The sequence below is a fragment of the Chrysochloris asiatica genome, unplaced genomic scaffold (genome assembly GCF_000296735.1).
Source record: "Chrysochloris asiatica unplaced genomic scaffold, ChrAsi1.0 scaffold00016, whole genome shotgun sequence".
NCBI classification, from domain to species: Eukaryota; Metazoa; Chordata; class Mammalia; order Afrosoricida; family Chrysochloridae; genus Chrysochloris; species Chrysochloris asiatica.
Genome location: NW_006408534.1, coordinates 13,235,114 through 13,255,842, shown reverse-complemented (window position 1 = coordinate 13,255,842; position 20,729 = coordinate 13,235,114). Strand labels below are relative to the sequence as shown.

Genomic DNA, 20,729 nt, shown 5'->3' with positions numbered 1-20,729 from the left:
TCTGCCAAGAAATTTGGAAGACAACTATCTAGTCAACTGATTGGAAGAGATCCGTATTTGTGCCCATTCCAAAGAGAGGTGACCCAATGGAATGCGGAAATCATTGGACAATCTCTTTGATATCTCATGTGAGTAAAGTTTTAAAGGTAATACAGAAATGGCTGCAAGCATACATTGACAGAGAACTTCTAGAGGTTCCAGCTGGATTCAGAAGAGGCCGTGGAACCAGGGATATCATTGCTGATGTCCGATGAATCTTGGCTGAAAGCAGAGACTATCAGAAAGATGTTTACCTGTGCTTTATTGACTATGCAAAGGCTTTTGATTGTGTGGATCATGACAAGCTATGAACAACATTGCAAAGTATGAGTATTCTGGACACTTAATTGTGTTCATGAAGAATCTGTACCTAGACCAAGAAGCAGTTATCAAAGACTTCATTTTGCTTGGATCTATAATCAACACTCATGGAAGCAGCAGTCAAGAAATTAAAACATGTGTTGCATTCCGCAAATATCCTGCAAAATACTTCTTTAAAGTGTTAAAGAGCAAAGATATCAATTTGAGGACTAAGGTGTGCCTAACCCAAGTCATGGTATTTTCAGTCACCTCATATGCAAGTGAAAGTTGGACAATGAATAAGGAAGACGGTCAAAGAGTCCATACACGTGAATTATGGTGTTGGAGGAGAATTTATTCAAAGTACCATGAGCCAGAAGAACAAACAAATTTTTGTTGGACAAAAGTACAGCCGGAATGCTGCTTAGAAGTTAGGATGTTGACACCTGGTCTTTCATACTTGGGACATGTTATTAGGATGGACCGTACCTGGAAAAGAATGTCATGCTTGGTAAAGTGGAGAATCAGGGAAAAAGAGGAAGACCCCATAGTGATATAGATTGATACAGTGGCAGCAGCAATGGGCTCAAATATAACAGCAATTATGAGGATGATGCAGGACCAGATAGTGTTTCATTCTGTTGTGCACAGGATTGCTTAAGTCAGAACCCATTTGACGGCACCTAACAGCAACAAAAACCTCTTGAAATATTATGAACAAATACTGTCTTTTAATGCTAGAGCTAGTTAGCTCTCTTTTTTTAAATAGCTGAATATATTTGTTTCTTTTATGTATTTGACTTACTTTCATGTGTAATAATGAAATGTCTTTTTCTCCCTTAAAAAGAAAGGAAGAAAAAGGGAGATATTCACAGTAATTCTATAAACATAAATCTGCAGTAAAATAAAAAGTTTATTTTAGAAAATGATAAATGACAAAATAAAAAGGCAAGAAAGAGAAAAGAGAGTGTGGCTTCAGTCAGTGACTTTGATCCAATTTCTACTGACAACCAGGACCTATAACCAGTTGCCATTGAGTCTGATTTCATGGAGACCCATGTGTGTCTCCATAGGATTTCAAAGACTGATTGAAAGATGGACAGAAGTAGATCACCAGATCTTGTTTCTGAGGTACCTTTGGGTGGACTGCAAACAGCTGAGTGTGTTAACCATTTACACCATCCAGGGACTCCAACCACGACCTTAACCCCCAAACAAAAGGCACTGCTGTTGAGTTGTTTCCGCTGCTGACTCATAGTGACCTTCTAAGACAGATTACAACAACAGGGTTTCTTTATGGAAGTAGACTGCATCGCCTGACTACCGAGGATCGGCTGGTGGGTTCAAACTGCCCATCTTTTCATTAGCAGCCTAACACTCCAAAGCCTAGCCATGATGGGACTCCTGAATTCCTCCCCTGGGTCCTGAGTGCCCACATCCCACCTTCCCTGCATGGGCTTCTCTGACATAGACCACCCGCCATCCTCTCCATCGCCTCTCCTAGCACTCAGTAGTAGGTGCTTAAGAAATGTTTGCTAATTTACTTAGACCAGTCAAGAGGGAAGGAAGCCATTTCACCTGGCTGATCTTCTAGCTAATATTCTTGAGACCAGCCCCCTAGGACCCCTGTTCACTCTCCTCAGGCACCCCACTCCCATTTCCAGAGGCAGAGACTTCTCCCAGGGCTGGCTGTGTGCTCCCCAACATCCTGTGACCAGCTTCCGCTGACCACCTTTTGCTCTCTGGCGCAGGTTCGAGGACAGGGTCCTCTGTGGAGACCCAGGGCATTCTCAGGCCCGTGCGCTTTGGGGAAAGGGTGTGGATGCTCAAGAGGGGGGTCTTAGCTGCAGAGAGCACCTGTTCGGACAGGTCGAGATGTGCTGCTGACCTCTCTTTACACCTTTGCTTCCCCAGAACAACTTCTTGTTGTTAGGGGCCATTGAGTCAGTTCTGACTCATAGCAGCCCTGTGCACAACAGAACACAACACTGCAAAAGAGGAACAATTCATCAAGGTCCCACTCTAGTCCAAATGAGTCAGGCATCCCAATCCCTGGTCCCAGTACAGAGACCCTGAAGGCCACTGAGATGTTTAAGAGGGCTTCAAAAAGTTCATGGAAAAAATGGGATTAAAAGATAATGAAAAATTTCCACAGATTTTTTGAAGCCCCCTTGCAGAAGATTCAGCCTAGGGAGCTCTGCGACATCTGTTTGGCATTGTCCCAGTCACCCAGCTGCCCTGCTCAGTCTCTGGATGAATGTTTGTGGGATGGTGAGTAATGGTCACAGGGTTCCAGGAGCTCTGGTTTGTTCAGGTAGATGGGAACAGCAAAGGTTTCACAGAGAGGATGACATTTGAGATGGACACTAATGAAGGAGTATAAAAAAGGATCAAGCAGAAAAATGGATCGTGAGCAACATCCAGAAATGTAGAAATGCAGCAGTGATCTCTTTAGTGACCTAAAAAGCCATGAATATCAACTCCACATGAAGGTTTGACACCAGATCCTGCTTAAAGCTCACCCATCTCCTTGGGGGCATGGGCATGGAACACGAGGAACTAGCAACTAATAAAATCCTAAAATATGACTTGTCAGAGAAGAAAAAACCTTGGGGACCTTCTAGTGTAATTTTCTATTTGATAGGGAAGAAAACCTCAACTCAGAAGTAACGTGCCTTACCAAAGACCCTGCAGCAGAGTTGGCAAACTTTGACCCATGGGCCAAATCTGGTCTACCACCTGTTTTTTTAAAGTTTTATTGAAAACACAGCTACACCCACTCATTTGCCTTTGTTCTATGGCTGCTTCCCTGCAATGATGGATGGCAGATTTAAGTCGTTGCAAGAGACCACCTGCAAAGCTTAAAATATTTGCTAATTGGCCCTTTATAGAAAAAGTTTACCAGCCTCCACCTATAGCAAGGTAGTGGCAGAGCTGGGAAGGGACCCAGGCCCCACCACCACCACCACCTGACTCCTGTGTTCCTTACTCCTTTAGGACCTACCCTAGCCCCTGTGGGGTCTCAGATAGACAGGCTCTGGGCATTCTCAGCCTAAGCCAGCAGGGAACATGGAGCAGAAGCCACACCTAGTCTAGCACTGTTGCTCCGCCCCCCTTGACCCGATAGTGCTTCTTATTGGAAGCAGCTCAGCCCCTTTGGGAAGTCTGGGAAGAGGTGCCAACATGGGCCTGCTTCTTCTCCGTGACAAAACAGGTAAAGTCAGAGAGTGTCAACGTGTAAGATTTGGGCCACATCTCAGCCAGATGCCAGATACAGGCACAGCTTTGAAAACAGTGGCACTGGTATCTCCAGCCATCTGCGGAAACAGCCACATCCACTTTAAATTGTGTTTTAGAGGTCCTTTCTCAATGCCAGGCTGTCCCTGGTGGGCTCATTTAATTAAAGCCCTACCAGATTAAATCTGTTTGAGGTCCTGAGCTCACAGCTGCCCTGCCCAGCTGGTCATACAGATAGGATAGGCCTGGGCCATGGCCACCTGACCCATTGGCCTAGAACAGACCCTGTAGAATCCACAGACCCCAGGATCAGTGCCCTTTCTGGAACACTCTGAGCACTAGACAGGGACTCAACTCAGGTCTACCCATCTCCATTCTCTCCAGACGTCAGCTCATCTTTAAGTGCCCCCCTCACCCTAATTCATCCATTCAACAGGTACTTATTAAATGTTGATGATGTCCCTGGAGGTGTGGTGGCTCTGTAGGATAAGCACTGGACTAGAAACCATAAGGTCAAGATCAGCTGTTAGAGCTCATCAGCCTCCCCAAGGGAGAAAGATGAGACTTTCTGCTCCCGTTGATTTACAGCCTCAGAAACCCTGTACAAAGTCACTATGAGTCAGAACCACCTTGACACTTAACAACAACAATGATGTTCCAAGCACTTGGTGTAGAGAATATAGTAGTGAACAAAAGAGACAAAAAGCCATGCACTCCCTCCTGAAGCTCTCACTGTCACACCCCCAAACCTGGTCCCACAGGATGTGCCTCAGGTCTCCTCTCTCCCTTCCTTCCTCCCCAGTCTTCTCCCCCTCCCTTCCTTGCTCTTTCTCCCCTCTTCCTCTTTCCCTCTCTCACTTCCCCCCTCCTCTTTCTCCTGTCCCCCTCTCTGCTCCCATTTCCCCTTTGCTTTCTATCACCTTCTTTCTTCTCCCCCCACCCCTTCCTCTGTCCTCTTCTCTCTCTTCCTCCTCCCCTTTGCCCTCCTCCCCTCTCCTTTCCACAGTCTTGCTTCCCTCTAATAGAGGCCTAAGCCCTTGACCATTGGAGCCCTGAAGAGGCCTCCTAGTGACCCACCTGAAGAGGGATACCTTGGAAATAGGTTTCAGTACCTCTTTGAGTATATTCCCCCTCTCTTGGGAGTTGTCAGTGGCTCATCCATCCTTCCAGTTAAGATTTGAATTCCTGAGTCCTTCAAATGTGAGCTCTTGCCCAACTTGCCACCCTTCAGTCACATTCCAGTGAGCCTCTGCTCCTCACAAACCAGAATTTTTATTGTTAGGTGTATAGTACTCATCATTTTCTATCTATAAAAGTCATAGGATGCTTTGTAGAAAATAGAGAGTGTATAAAAAGAAAATTAAAGTCAACCATAACCCCAAAACCTGCAGAATAATGTGCTGGACTGCAAGGTCAGTTTGAACCACAGGGTTGGTGGTTCAAACCCACCGGCCGCTCCTCGGAGAACCTATACAGGGTAGCTATGGATTGGAAGCGACTCGATGGCACTTAACAACAACATAACCCATTATGCAGAGAGCAACTGTGAGCATTTAGTGCATTTCCTTCCAGCTGCTTTTTCTAAGTGTGCATGTGTGTGTGTGTGTTTATGCATTTTTAAATTTGTATATTTAGTGTGAGATCTCATTATACATAAAGTGCTATACCCTATCATTTTTATTTAACTTTATATGGTGAGTTTCTATGTGATTAAAAACGTTCCTCAAGAAGAGCACTTTAAAGCCTGCATGATATTTTGCCTCATAAATATACCTTAATCTGTTTAACTAAACCCTATTGGTGAGCCTTTGGGCTGTTTGCAATTTTTCAAAATGAAAATACTGCTATACACATCCTTGTTCATAAATCTTTTTCTGATCTCTGGTTATTTTCCTAGCAGAGAGGGTTCCTAGAAATGGCAGTGCGGGTCACTAGTAGGAACATTTCTAAGCTTCTTGATGCTTATCTTGAAGCTGATTTCCTACTCTGCCTCCGGTCCCTTTCCACTCCACCTCACCCTCCCTGGTGAGGACACCCATCAACCCCCTCCCTAACTCAGCTTGTATCTTTCTAGCATATTATCTCTTTGCTTCAGAAGCTCCCCTCATTTCCTACCCATCCTTCAGACTTCTGCAAATACCTCTTCCTCTGTGAAGCCCTCCTGAACACCTCACCTAGAAGTTCTTCACCTCCAGCCTTCCTTCAGCCAACTGGTTTAAAGCCCTCTCGAAGCATTCACCACCTCTGTCATGCATTGTTTGTAATTCGTACAACAAGAAATTCTTGGTGTATCAGACACTGAAGTTCTCAGAGTGCTTTCACTGAGATGCTGCATCTCATTCACTCCCAGGCAGAAAAGATTTTGATGTCAGGGACCTTGGTTTGATCTCACCTGAGTCTCCTACCCCAGGTCCCATCATTAACCTTGAATCTAGCACAATCTCTAGCCAGAACTGGCTTTACTGGACATTTTTAACCTAGTCTCCTTGGCCTACCAGAAAGATTTTAAGATTCTCTTCTCGGCAGATTAGGGCAGTAAGGAGCACTGAGCTGGGATGAGGACCCTGGATTCCAGTCTTAGCTCTGCTGCTAACCTTAGCCTGATCCCTGCCCCTCTCTGGAGCTCCGTTTAACCATATATAAAATGGAGTTGAATTACAAGTCCCCACACCTCTAGACTGATGGCTCCAAAGGCCCCAGCCCCCAGGCACCTAGAGCAACCCCAGGGTGCCCCTGAGGGCCCCTGTGTGGAGCAGCCTCAGCAATGGGATGGGCCAATGGGCCTGAGGGAGCTGGCCAGGGAGGCAGGCCTGGCTCTGGGCCAGGCTGTGTCTGCAAACACTGACCTTGGCTGCCACAAGGATTTTCCATGACACCAGCACCCTCCCCTCAGCTCCCCGCAAACCCACGTGGGCCAGGGGCTGATGAGGGATGGGAGCATTTGGGGGGCTGCCGTACACCAGAAGTCCTCAAATCTGAGGGATGGGGAGCCTATGGACAGGATTGAGGGGGGAGCCAACGGAGGGGAGAGCAGTGGGTGGGTCCACAAGAGGAAAGGATAGGAGGAAGAAAGGAGTAAAAATGGGATCTGCTGGCTGAGGAGAGAGAAAGAGAGGCCTTGGAAAAGGGGAGGTGGAGGGAGGGAGGGCAAGAGCCACCCTTCCAGGAGCTCAGGCCTGGAGGGGAGCAAACTCCAGACTCAGTTCTAGGCACTCTCCCCACCCCCACCTCAGCTCCAGAGTCCTAACAGTTTCCCAGGCCTGGCAGTGGGGAAGAGGGGAGTTCTTGAAACCTTGAAGTTGACCTCATTTTGAAGGGGCCTGAGGTTCACTGGAAGAGCAGGAGTGATGAGTCACCATAGGTCCCTCCTCTCAATGGCCACCTCCCTGCCCCTGCTGGCAATCTACCAGAATTTTTCTCTCCCACCCACCACAGACTTTAGCTTCAACAGCAGGGGACTCCTTAGTTGGTTTAGCAGCATTTTCTGAGCAGCTGCTCTCATCAGACCACAAGCTGTTCAGTGGTGGGACCTTCTGGCCCTCTGGGAACTCAGCACCCTGTCAAGAGTCCTCTGTAGATGCTAGAGAACAAACACAAACACAGGGCTCTGAAGAGGCAGAGAGGGAGGACCTCAGGCCACTGGGAAAATCAGGGATGAAAAGGTGATATCTGAGCTAGATGCTAACTGATGGGAAAGAGAGTACCTGCTCTCTCTTCACTTCCACCTAGCTGGGCAACCTGCCCCATCTCTTTCCCAAAGCCTTGGACACACAGTCAACCTCCTTCTGCCTCATCTCCTTTAATATACCAATTAGGTTTCCCCAGAGTCTCTGTCCCACTTCCTGGCTCCACACTGTTGCCATCTCCAAATCAAAGAGCAGCTCCTCATCTGGGCCTGCATCCTTTCTGGGCTTTTCCCAGGTGCCCCTTGAACTCAGGCCAGCTGCTCTCTGCAGACCCAGTAGAAAAACCAGGTGCTGTCTATGGGCAGTTGTGTCTTGCAGCCAGTCCCCTGGAGCTGCCTTTAGCTGCCTACCTCTCTAGTGTCCAGTTCTCTTGGATATTCCCCTCCTAGGCTCAGGCAGTGTCCTTCAGACGGGTGGCTCCTCAACATTTCAGTTCATCCCAGAATTCACAGTGTTTGGACACCTCAGACAACAGGTCTTCTCATTTGACTTCCTCGGGGCAAAATTAGGCTGGCCACTTTATTTACACGTATTTACATTAGATAACTAGGCTGCAGGGAAACTGTTACAGTCCCTGCACTGAAAAGGGTTATTTGCTCCTAATTTACAAAAGGGCTGGGCCACCCAGGCATGAGGGAGAAGAGAATCTCAAAATCAGAAATCTGAAAGAACCTCAGAGGTAGTTTCCCAAACTGTGTTCTAAGGAACATTTGTCAAGCAATATGGACTATATTTGAAAAGTATTTGATGGCCAAGAAAATAAGAACCTTTAGCAAATTCTCAGGACAGCTTTAACTGACTTTGCACATTAACATGTGTGTATCTGAGAAAGCCTGCACTTAAATAATAATAATGAATCCTGTGTAACTCAGCTTTTTTCCAAGTTAATTTAAGTAAGCATTCTTTTCCTCATCGAACAACTATTAACAGCCATGGAAATGCTGTTCCAGAAAATTAAGTTAAGGAAACACTGACCATATAATATTGATGCTGAAAGCAACTTTGTAGTTGTTGTTAAGCACCATTAAGTCGGTCCTGACTCATAGTGATCTTGTATAGGGTTTCCAAGGATCAACTGGTAGGTTTGAACCACTGACCTTCCAGTCCAAATAGAACTTGCAGTCCAGTGCTTATCCTACAGTGCCACACCAGGCCTCCGAAAGCAACTTTAGAGAACACTTAATCTCACGGTTCTCCAAAGCAATCATAAAAATGTTGTTATTGTTAGTTGTTGCCCAGTTGATTCCAACTCTTAGAGCCTCTACGTGCGACACTGACGAGTCCTGCATCATCCTCACAATTGCTGGCCATGTTTGAGCCCACTAGTGCAGCCACTTTAACCATCGTATTGAAGGTCTTCCTCTCTTTCACTGACCTTCTATTTTACCAAACATGACGCCCTTCTCCAGGGACTGGTCCCTCCTGATACCATGTCCAAAGTATGTGCGAAGAAGTAGTGCCATCCCTTATTTCTAAGGAACATTCTGGTTGTATTTCTTCCGAGACAAATTTGTTCATTTTGCTGGAAGTATGTTCAGTATACTTCATAAACATCATAATGCAAAGGCATCAATTCTTCTTCAGTTCCTGTGTATGTGGGAAGATTGAAAAGACTATGGCTTGGTTCAGGTGCACCTTAGACCTCAAATGACATCTTTGCTTTTTCACACTCTAAAGAAGTCTTTTGTAACTAATTTGTCCAGTGCATTACATCTTTTAATTTCCTGACTGTTGCTTTCATGATTGTGGATCCAAGTAAAATGAAATCCATGACAACTTCAATAATGTCTCTGTTTGTCATGCTGCTGCTTATTGGTCCAGTTATGGGGATTTTGTTTTCTTTATGTTTAGATGTAATCTGTACTAAAAATTGTATATAGTCTTTGATCTTCATCAGTTAGTGCTTTAATTATTCTTCACTTTCAGCAAGCAAGGTTGTGTCATCTACATATCACAGGTTGATAATGAACTCCTCCAATCCTGATGCCAACTTTTTATTCATATAGTCCAGTTGTTGTTGTTGTTAAGTGCCGTCGAGTCGGTTCCGACCCATAGCGACCCTGTACAGGGTTTCCGAGGGTGTAAATCCTTACGGGAGTAGAAAGCCTCATCTTTCTCCCACGGAGTGGCTGGTAGTTTCGAACCGCTGACCTTAAGGTTCGCAGCCCGATTCGTAACCACTACGCTACCAGATGCTCCCATTATTTGCTCAGCATACAGACTGAGTAAGTATAGTGAAAAGATACAAGCCTAGCACGTACCTTTCTTGATTTTAAACCCTGGCAGTATCTGCCTTTTTTGCTGGAATGACTGCTTCTTTGTCTGTATACAGGTTCCACATGAGCACAATTAAGTGTTCTGGAAGTACCATTTTCACAATGTTATCAATCATTTGTTATGATCCACGCAGTCAAATGCTTTTGCATAGTCAACATCTTTCTGGGATTCTCTGCTTTCAACTAAGATACATCTGACACCAGTACTATCCCTTGTTCTGCATGCTTTTCTGAATGAAGCTGAAATTTCTGACAATTTCCTGTAGAAGTATTGCTGCAAAATTTTTTTAATTAGCGTCAGCAAAACTGCTATTAATACTATTCAATAATTTCCCTATTCTATTGGATCATCTTTCTTTGGAACGGGCAGGAATATGGATTTCTTCTAGTCAGTTGGCCAGGTCTGCCTTCCAAACTTCTTCTCACAGACAAGTGACTACTTCCAACATTGCATCCATTTGTTGACACATCTCAGTTGGTATTTCATCAATTTCTGGAGTCTTATTTTTCACCAATATCATCAGTGCAGTTTGGATTTCTTCCTTTGATATCATCAGTTCTTGATGATATGCTACCTCCTAAAATGGTTGACTATTGACCAAATCTGTTTGGTACAATGATTCTGTGTATTAATTTCATCTTTCCTTTATACTTCTTGTGTCATTCAATAGCTCATCCATGTTGTTGTTGTTAAATGCCATCAAGTCAATTCTGACTCATAGTGACCCTGTACAGGGTTTCCAAGGAGCAGCTGATGGGTTTGAATTGCTGACCTTGTTGTTCGCAGTCCAGTGCTGATCCTACAGCACCATACCAGGAGTCCATCTTATCCACAGAAACCTTCAATGTTGCAGCTTGAAGCTAGAATTTTTCTTCAAGCTGCCCTTTGAAATCTTCTATTTAGGTCTTTTACATCATCATTTTTCATATTTGCTCTAGCTCTCTACGTTATAATATTATTATATTACATGCAAGTAAAATTTTGTTGAAGATCTTTCAACAACAGTTGCACCAGCACATAATCAGGAAAATGCCAGAAATTCAAGTCAGATTCAGAAGAGTATGTGGAACTAGGGCTATCATTGCTGACATCAAATGGATCTTGACTGAAAGCAGAGAATACCAGAAAGATGTTTCCTTGTGCTTTCTACTATGTGTATTATGACATACTATTGATAACATTGAAAAGAATGGGTATTCCAGAACACTTAATTGTCTACATACAGGAACTTGTATGTAGCAAAGAGGTAAATGTTAGAATAGAACAAGGGATAATGAATATTTTAAAATCAGGAAATGTGTGTATCAAGATTGTATCCTCTCATCATACCTGTTCAATCTGTCTGCTGAGAAAATAACATAAGAAGCTGGATTATATGAAGAAGAATGTAACATTAGGATTAGAGGAAGACTCATTAATGACCTAAAACATGCAGATGACACAACCTTCCTTGTTGGAAGCAAAAAGGACTTAAAATATTTACTAATGAAGATCAAAGACCACAGCCATCAGTATGGATTGAAATTCAATATGAAAAAAAAATCCTCACAACTGGACCAATAAATAACATCATCATAAAAAAGACTTAAGTGATCAGACTTCATTTTGCTTAGATCCATAACTAACACTCATGGAAACAACTGTCAAGAAATCAAGCAATGTATTGCATTGGGCAAATCTGCTGCAAAAGACCTCTTTAGAGTGTTAAAAAGCAAAGATCAGTTTGAGGACTAAGGTACACCTGACCCAAGCAAGACGTGGTGTTTTCAATAGCCTCATGTTCACTGAAAGTTAAACAATGAATAAGGAAGTCCAGAGAAGAATCAGTGCATTTGAATTATGGTGTTGGAGAAGAATATTGAAAGCACTGTGGACTGCCAGAAGAACAAACAAATCTGTGTTAGAAAAAGTACAGCCAGGATGTTCCTTAGAAGTCATGATGGAGAGACTTCAGGAGGAACCAGGCCCTGGAGAAGGACATCATGCTTGGAAAAGTGGAGAGGCAGCAAAAAAGAGGAAGACACCAAACAAGATGGATTAATACAGTTGCAGCAACAATGAGCTGCAACAAAGCAATTGTGAGGATGGTGCAGAACTGCGCAGTGTTTGGTTACACTAGGCATAGGGTTGCTATGAGCTGGAACCAACTCAACAGCTCCTAACAACAACTCTACTTCAGGAGCAAATCTCAGATGCTCTGACATCTATTTTGGTCTGTCTTTCTTTCTTATCTTTATTATGACCTTTTGCTTTCTTCATGTATAAGGTTCTTGATGTCATACCACAATTCATCTGGTCTTCACTTATTTGTATTCAAGGTGTCAAATCTATTCTTGAAATGTTTTCTAAATTCAGGTGGGATATACTCAAGGTCATACTTCGGCATTAGTGGACTTGGTTTATCTTTTTTCTTTTCTTTTTTTGTGAATTATGTGTTATCTTTACATTCATCATCTCTGCCTCCATCCCTGGCATCACTGGTTCCCTGGACAGGGTCCCACACTTCACTTTTCTCCCTCCCTTGATGGTACCAGGGACCTCCGCTCCTGGACTGCAAAATCAGCCACTCCCTTCCTTTTGTTACAAAACATTTACATTTACTTTTCCAACACTCACTGTCAGACCTGATAGCAATCATTCCCTATTGAACCACAGGAGTCTTATCCCCCTCACCTTTTATCAACCCCATCCAGACAGGTTGGAAACAACTCAGTGGAGATTCTACCTTTCCCGTACCCTCTGCAACTAGGTTCCCTATTGAAAGCTTGTAAGCCAGTCACTTCTTGCCTTTGTAGTGTTTTTGCTTTACCTTCAGCCTAAACTTGCATATGAGCAATTGATGGTTTGTTCTGATTGATGATATTAAGCTTTTCCATTATTTATTTTCACAGATGTAGTTGATTTGATCCTTGTGTATTCTATCTGGTGAGGCCCAAATACATGTTGCTGTTGTTGTTGTTAAGTGTCCTAGAGTTGGGTCTAATTCATAGCAACTTTTGTAGCATGTAAGAGTAGCAGCTGGTGGGCTTGAAGCACTGACCTTGCAGTTATCAGTCCCTGTGCCACACTAGGATTTCTGCCTTTTATGTTGTTGAAAAAAGGGTATTTGCAGTGAACAAGTTATTGGTCTTGCAAAATTCTAAAATATGATCTTCAGTGTCACTTTTATCACGAAGGCCATATTTTTCAGCTATCTAGTCTTTGTCTTTATTTCCAACAGTTTGCATTCTAATCACCAGTAATTATCAATGCATCCTGATTGCATGTTTGATCAATTTATGATTACAAAAGTTGGTAAAAATCTTCCATTTCTTCATCTTTGGCATTAGTGGTTGGTGCATAAATTTGAATGACAGTTGTATTAACTGGCCTTCCTTGTAGTCATGGGAATATTATCACTGACAATGTTGTACTTCAGGATAGATCTCGGAATGTTCTTTTTGATAATGAATGAGACACCATTCCTCTTCGATTTGTCATTCCCAGCATAGTGAACCATATGGTTGTCCAATTTACAGTGACCAAGACCAGTCCATTTCAGCTCACTGATGCCTAGAATATCAGTCTTCAAGTGTTCCATTTCATTATTGACAACTTTCAATTTTCGTAGATTTGTATTTTGTACAGTCCATGTTCCAATTGCTAATGAATGTTTGTGGCTGGTTTTCCTCATTTTGAGTCATTCCCCATCAGCCAGTGAAGGTCCCAAAAGCTTTACTCTATCCAATCATTAAGACTGATTCTACTTTTAGGAGCCAGCTCTTCCTCGGTCATATTTACAGTGCTTTCAACCTGAGGAGATCATCTTCTAGCACTATATCTACAATGTTCTGCTGTTATTCATAATTGCTATTACACTGACTAATTTTTTTCTGGTCCTTCTTCCTAGTCTATTTTAAGTCTGGAAGCTCCACTGAAACCTGTTGGTATTTGCAATTGGTATTCAAAATACTGGTGGAATAGCTTCTAGCATTTCCGTGACATGTAATCTACCATTGTACAGCAAACTAACAGAGAAGTGAGAGTCATAATAATAATAGCTATTGATCTGCATGTCCTAAACATTTTCAGTCTATTAAGTCATCAAATCCCTGCAACAACTTTATGAGGTAAGAAGAAGAATTGATGCTTTTGAGTTACAGTGTTGGAGGAGAATATTGAAAGTGCCATGGGCTTCCAAAAGAACAAACATATCTGTGTTGGAAGAAGTGAAGCCAAGAGTGCTTCTTGGAGGCCAGGATGGCCAAACTTCATCTCTCATACTTCGGACATATTGTCAGGAGGGACCAGTTTCTAGAGAAGGATATCATGTTTGGTAGGGTGGAGGGTCAGAGAAAAAAAGGAAGACCCCCAGCGAGATGGATTGGCAAAGGGGCAGCATCATTGGGCTCAAGCATGGCAACAATAGTGAGGTTGACCCAGGATTGGGCAGTGTTCTGTTCTGCTGTGCATAGGGTCGCAATGAGTTGGTACCAACTTGATGGCACCTAACAACAACAACAACCTCATTTCCATTTTACAAATGAGGACACTAAGCCACAAACTTAAGTAACTTGGCCAACAGTACAGTTCCAGAGCCTCTACCGAACTGCAGCAATCCATTATCAAACACATAACGCTAACTTAATTCAGTCTCATAAAACCAGTTCTTCCATGCTAGCCAGAAGTCCTGATTGACAGCTGTGTTCTCAATAATTATAATGGAAAAATCTATCAATCATGGCTTCATCAATTATTTAACTAATTAATTTAACCATCATCTATTTAGTACCTATACTGCAATGACCAACACATCACATTTAATAAATAAAATCTTCCAAAACTCTATGAAAGGTGGATGAATAGAGAAAATAAGTTTTAAAATAAAAAAGTTGAGGACTTCAAATTTTTTCCTGTTCTCCTATGTCTCAGTGGAGGTAAATTGAAACCCAGAGAGAGGGACTTACTAGGCAAAAAGCTAGTCACAGTCAGGGCCAGTTCAGACCCCCAGATCACCTGCCTCCTAGCCTCCAGCTCTTTCTTCCACCCAAGGCTGTGGCCAGTGTTCTACTCTTCTGGCCAGTTAGGCCAAGGGTAGAAGATCAGGCAGGCAGGTTGGCAGGCAGACATAGGAGGCTGGTGTGGCACAGGCAGCCAAATCTAGTCCAGCCAAGGACGTCACTGAGGGCACAGAGCGGCTAGTAGTGTTTTGATTAGAAGGAAAAGAAAGAAAGACCAGTAAGAGGAAGATGCAAGCTCCAATTTCCTGCAACTCCCTAGAAGACAAATTTCAGCCAGTGTCTTGGTGATTCTGGGAGGAAAGGAGGAGAACTGAGGCTCAGGGGTCCCCACCCACCTTTCACTTTGCCTATCCCCATTGTTTCCAAGCACATCACTCATCTTCCCATATACCTTAGTGGTTATGTGCCGTGGAGTCGGTTCCAAATCAACAACCCTATACAGGGTTTCCGAGACTGTAAATCTTTAAGGGAGCAGAAAGTCTCATCTTTCTCCCGTGGAACAGCTGGTAGTTTCAAACTGCTGACCTTGCAGTTCACAGCCCGATTCATAACCACTATGCTACCAGAGCTCCCATGTACCTTACTAGGGTGAATTCTGTGTCTCCAGCCAGGATTCAGAGCCATCACTTTGCATTGCTCCCAAGCGGGGACTGCTGGGCCCTGGCTGAGTTCACACCAGTCAGAGGCTGAGCAGTAGTTTCAGAACCAAGTATCCTGGGTTAGAGCCCTGATTTGGTCATTCATCAGTTGTGTGTCCTTGAGCAAGTCACTCCCTCTCTGGGCCTCTGTTTTCTCATCTGTGTAATGTAAAGTCTAGACCAAACGATTACTAAGGGCCTCTCTGCTTCTGAGAGCCTTTAAGCCTATAATGGATTACAGTAAAGATGAAGGTAAAAGAGAGGGCAAGAATAGCCCAGAAGGCCTGATCATTGCTCTAAGAGACAGTAGCTCGAGTCTATGATCAGAGCATGAGTTATGGCTGGTCAGCAAGTACTATGAAAGAAGGTCCCTAGAGAATCAGCCCCAAAGGGCAGCAGCCTCTGTCAGTGGCACACAAGGACAGAGATCAGCAGGGCTGGGCAGCAAGGAAAAAGTGGGGAGCACCTTTTGCTCATAATCCCAAATCTGATATCAAGGACCAGGGAGGCAGGGGTCTTGCTGGCAGGCAGACAAGTCTTGCCAAACTCCCAATGACTTCCCAGAAGTTTCAGGGCCCCCTGGGAGTGTCTCCACCCTGGCTGGCACCCCTTCGAGTTGTTCACTGATGTCACTAGATCGCTCCCTCACCCTTTCACCCAGTGACAACAGGACAGGCTAAGGGGCAGGGCATGCTGACCTGGAAGCATCTGGCTCCCCAGGCATCCCATTCTCATTGCCACTGCTGCCACATCCAGCTCAGAGCAGTGCCCGAGGGTGAGGCTCCATAGGGAGTGCTTTCTTCTCTGGGCCTCAGCTTCCCATCCTGGCTGAACTTGCTGGGGGTTTTAATTGCCTCAGATGCAACACAATGAGCATTGAGTTAGATCAGGTTAACACCCCAGCTCTATCATTTGGTAACTGATGAGTGGCCTCAGGTAGCTCACAAGGTCTCTCCAGCTTCCATTACCCCAGCTGTATAATGGATCATAATATGGATCTTGTTGGAATATTTTGAGCACTAAGTTTACAATGCATCTAAGGGTAAAGGATTGTCATTATTAAGCCTGAACATGTGGTAGGAAGTGAGAGTGGACTTGGGCATCTAACAGCTGGGCTGGGGCTGCTCTGGACAGTGCAGTGGCTGTGATGGTGAACACTCAGACTCTGCCCCTGTTAAGAGTCTTCGGTGAAGCCTGAATGTATCACTTCAAAAGTGTTGCTTTGAAAGTCACTAAGTTCAACAGGAAGGCAGGGGAAGGAGTTGTCACTTCCCGCTAGGAGATAGGGAAGTGTGAGGCATGAACCTGGGCCCTTGGGGCACCCTGGGGTTGGACAGTTAGAGCAGAGGAAGGGGGCAGTGTGAGAAAAGTCCTGTGGGATGAAGATGACCAGTGTCTGGGGAGTGGAATGAGGGTAGGGGATCCCAGGTGGTGGCTGAGGGGACCAAGCAAGAGACAAAGGTCTGGGAAGGTGGCTGGAATCAGATTGGGGAGGGACTCAGACATTGATTTGTTGCTTCCTGGAGCTGGGGGTCTTGGTGGGCAGCCTGCAGTGGGCAGTCAACCACAAGGCAGACAGGCCCTAGGGCTTTCTAAGGGGTACAGGGATGGTGCACCCAGGAGAAGAAAGTCACAGCCTACAAAGGACCACAGAGCAAGGTGGCAGTGGTGGCAGAGAGGGGTTCCTTCACCCTGATGGTGGGAGGCAGCTGCCTGATTCCACAGAGATCAGACCCCTCTCAAGATTTTGTTCTCAGTTCTCAGTTTCACTTGCAGGATCCCAGCACCACTGCTTCTGTTGAGCAGCCACAGAGTCTGCAGTACTTTTTCTTCCAGTTTCTTTACTCCTAACACCAGCTCTGCAGACAACCATGGTGAGGACAGGTAGCTCTAGATCAACCAAGTGAGTGAGGTCTGAAAAGGGGAAAGGATTTGCCCCGGGTCACACAGTCAACATGTGGTTAAGCTGGGACCAGGTCCATGCTTCAACTTCCTGTCCAGTCCCACCTGCAATACCATACCCTTCCCCACGTCTGTGCAGTGCAGCTTGGGGACAGTGAAGGACAGGATGCAAGGCTCTGGCTCTGGGCCTGTCCAGCTGTCGAGGTGGGAAGTGGACCAGTTGCTGTGGCCAAGCTGGCAGGCACAATCTGTTCTCACCCTGCCGGGGTGTGGATGGACCAGGTATGGAATTCAACAGCTCAACTATCAGGCCCCTCAAAAGGGGTGACAGAGTCTCTGGCTCCTCACCATGGTAGGGCCAGTGGAGTCTATTCCAAGAGCAGCCTCACACAACCACACACTTCCTAAGCAACTATTCCCAGACCTCACTGAGCTTTAAGATTCTAATGGCCCTGAGCTGTCAGCGATGCCAGTTTTACTAGAGATGCTTCCAAGACTAGGTGCTCTCTTGGAAATGTGAAGGAAATCTGGTTCTTTATTAGTTGTTAATCATAGTGAGTCTTCATTGAGCACTTGATAAGGACTAAGCTCTAAGCTAAGTGACATTCTTCACAATTAGCCCCATCGCTGTGGGTCAATGCACCAGACTGCAAAGCCGTTTGAACTGTAAGGTTGGCGGTTCAAGCTCACCAGCTGCTCCTCAGAAACCCTATACAAGGTCACTGTGGGTTGGAACCGACTAGATGGCGCTTAACAACAATAACAAGTCTCAGAGAGGTTTTTTTAAAAATGCATGGTTAGTTTGTGGTAGAGTCAGAATTTGAACTCAAATCCCACAGCAAAGCACAAGGTATTCTACCCTGCCATTCACTCATCAAACAGTTTGGGGCCTCTTGGGCATGGTTGGCCATGTGGGAAGTGACAGCCAGAAGGAAACATGACAAGATCCAGTAGTGCCCCTACCTCAAAGTCAGTGTTTAGTGTATGTATGTAGTTGGGGACTCGAGGGTACAGAGGAGGAAGTGGTGGAAATATTGGCCCTGGAGTTGAAAGCTATCCCACTCAAATAAATTTGTTGTTTGTTATTAAGTGCCATTGAGCCGGTTCCAACTATAGAGACCATGTATAGAGATTCTGAAGAGTGTCTGGTGGGTTTGAACTACCAACCTTGCAGTTAAAAGTCCAGTGCTTATCCTACAGTGGCACACCAGAGATCATTTATAGCTGTGAGAAATCTAGGAATGCTCATGGAAGAAGAAGCATTTGGTTTTGATAAGGTTTAGAAAGAAGAGAAGGAAAAAAAGTAAAGTCTGCTAGCATTATTTTATTATTGTAATTCTATTAATAAAAGTAATAAGTACCTCAACAGCTTGGTGAAAGAAGCAGGGCCAGTATATCTCATTGTACAAATGAAGAAACAAGCTCAGAAAGGGAGAGAAATTTGCTCAAGGCCACATAGCCACTTGTGACAGAACCAGAATCCAAGATCCTTCCCACTCCAGACAGACAGTTGTTGGCTTAAGGCCATTTGATGGTAGTTCAAGGTGAGGCTTTACTGCTGGCTGGCTCCTGGCTCTGGGTGGACTTGTAGAGGGAAGGAGAAGTGGGAGTACCTGGGTGGTAGTGGTAACACATCTCAAAGAATACCCAGGGTTCTTAGGTAACATCACCTCTCCATGGGGACAGACCTCATTTTGGAGCCAGGTAAAGAAGGTGAACCCAGGGCCCCAGACTAGGCACTGGTGAGGACCCTAGAACACTAATCATACAATTTGGCACTGATGGAGAGTCATCCTAGGGCCACTGGCAAACTATCTTCCTACCCTCACCCACATAAACTTTGCCTGGCAGCAGGGAAACAATCCATGCCTGTTTCCTGCCCTCCATATTGAATAGCAAGATATCAGAAATCCTTCAGTTCAACCTCCTCCCGTTATAGTCAAAGGAAACTGAAACCCAGTGAGGAAAAGGTATATGTCCAAAACCCACAGACACAGAACCAGAACCCAGGTGTCCCAACTAACTGACCAGCATCCCTACTGCCTCTGGACAAAATACGGCCCAATCTTTGAAGCCAAAGGCTGGTTGCATGACTCCCAGACCTTGGAAAAGTCACTTAATCCTCCCAAATCTGTTTCCTCCTTTCTTCCTACCTACCTTATATAATCACCACAAGGATAATTCAGAAAACATACACAATGGGACAAGCGCATTGCTTGGGGGACAAGGATGGATCCATAAGTTTGTTGTCTTCCCTTTGGCTATTAGGAAAGAGACCCTGAATCTGCAAGGTGGGGGCAATGGTGGGGAGAGAAAGGGGCAAAGGCGGAGAATTTCTGGAAGGACAGTTCAATAGCATGTACTTGCTCTCCTCTTCCTCCAATTCCCCTAGGCTACGGCCACGCAGCTCCCAGCACCGATGGCGGGAAAGTGTTCTGCATGTTCTACGCGCTGCTGGGCATCCCACTCACGCTTGTCATGTTCCAGAGCCTGGGCGAGCGCATCAACACCTTCGTGAAGTACCTGTTGCACCGCACCAAAAAAGGGCTGGGCATGCGGCGCAACGACGTGTCCATGGCCAACATGGTGCTCATCGGCTTCTTCTCCTGCATTAGCACACTGTGCATCGGCGCCGCCGCCTTCTCCTACTACGAGCACTGGACCTTCTTCCAGGCCTACTACTACTGCTTCATCACGCTCACCACCATTGGCTTCGGCGACTACGTAGCCTTGCAGAAGGACCAGGCGCTGCAGACGCAGCCGCAGTACGTGGCCTTCAGCTTCGTCTACATCCTCACCGGCCTCACGGTCATAGGAGCCTTCCTCAACCTCGTGGTGCTGCGCTTCATGACCATGAATGCCGAGGACGAGAAGAGGGACGCCGAGCACCGCGCGCTACTCACGCGCAACGGGCAGGCGGGCGGCGGCGGCGGCGTGGTGGGCTGCGGCGGGGGCGCGGGGGGCAGCGCGCACACCACCGACACGGCCTCGTCCACAGCGGTGGCGGGCGGCGGTGGCGGCGGCGGGGGCTTCCGCAACGTGTACGCCGAGGTGCTGCACTTCCAATCCATGTGTTCGTGCCTGTGGTACAAGAGCCGCGAGAAGCTGCAGTACTCCATCCCCATGATCATCCCGCGGGACCTCTCCACGTCCGACACGTGTGTGGAGCAGAGCCACTCGTCGCCAGGAGGGGGCGGCCGCTATAGCGACACTCCCTCGCACCGCTGCCTCTGCAACACGGCGCCGCGCTCCGCCATCAGCTCTGTGTCCACAGGCTTACACAGCCTGTCCACCTTCCGCGGGCTCATGAAGCGCAGGAGCTCCGTGTGACCGTCCCGCGGGACAGTCACACTGGGAGCGCCACCGGACTGGGCGGGGGTGGAGGGGGGGGCGGGTCCTGCCCAGAGCAGCAGCAGGGGTCATCGAAGACGTCGCCCAGCAGACTTTGGCCCATGGGGCAACCCCTACATCCTTATCATCCTCCCTATTCTAATCTCCGATTGTGCCTGCTTGCACCAACCGGCAGGAGCCCGGGCTCTTAGGGACCTCTGGAGCCCCCTATCCCCGCCCTGCAAATTCTGAGAAATGTGAAACTTGGGGGGCAGGGAGCAGGAAGGCAGAAGTTGGGAACCCATCACTTTGAAAACTAA

General features: G+C 45.9%; 1 protein-coding gene across 1 annotated transcript in view; it reads left to right on the top strand.

Moving 5' to 3' along the window:
- KCNK3 (potassium channel, subfamily K, member 3) overlaps positions 1-20,409 on the top strand; it is a 49,111-nt gene extending 28,702 nt beyond the window's left edge. The window contains exon 2 of the mRNA XM_006835213.1: positions 19,472-20,409. Within this exon, the coding sequence (XP_006835276.1) occupies positions 19,472-20,409 (938 nt within the window). The remainder of the gene's footprint in view (positions 1-19,471) is intronic.
- The last annotated feature ends 320 nt before the right edge of the window (positions 20,410-20,729 follow it).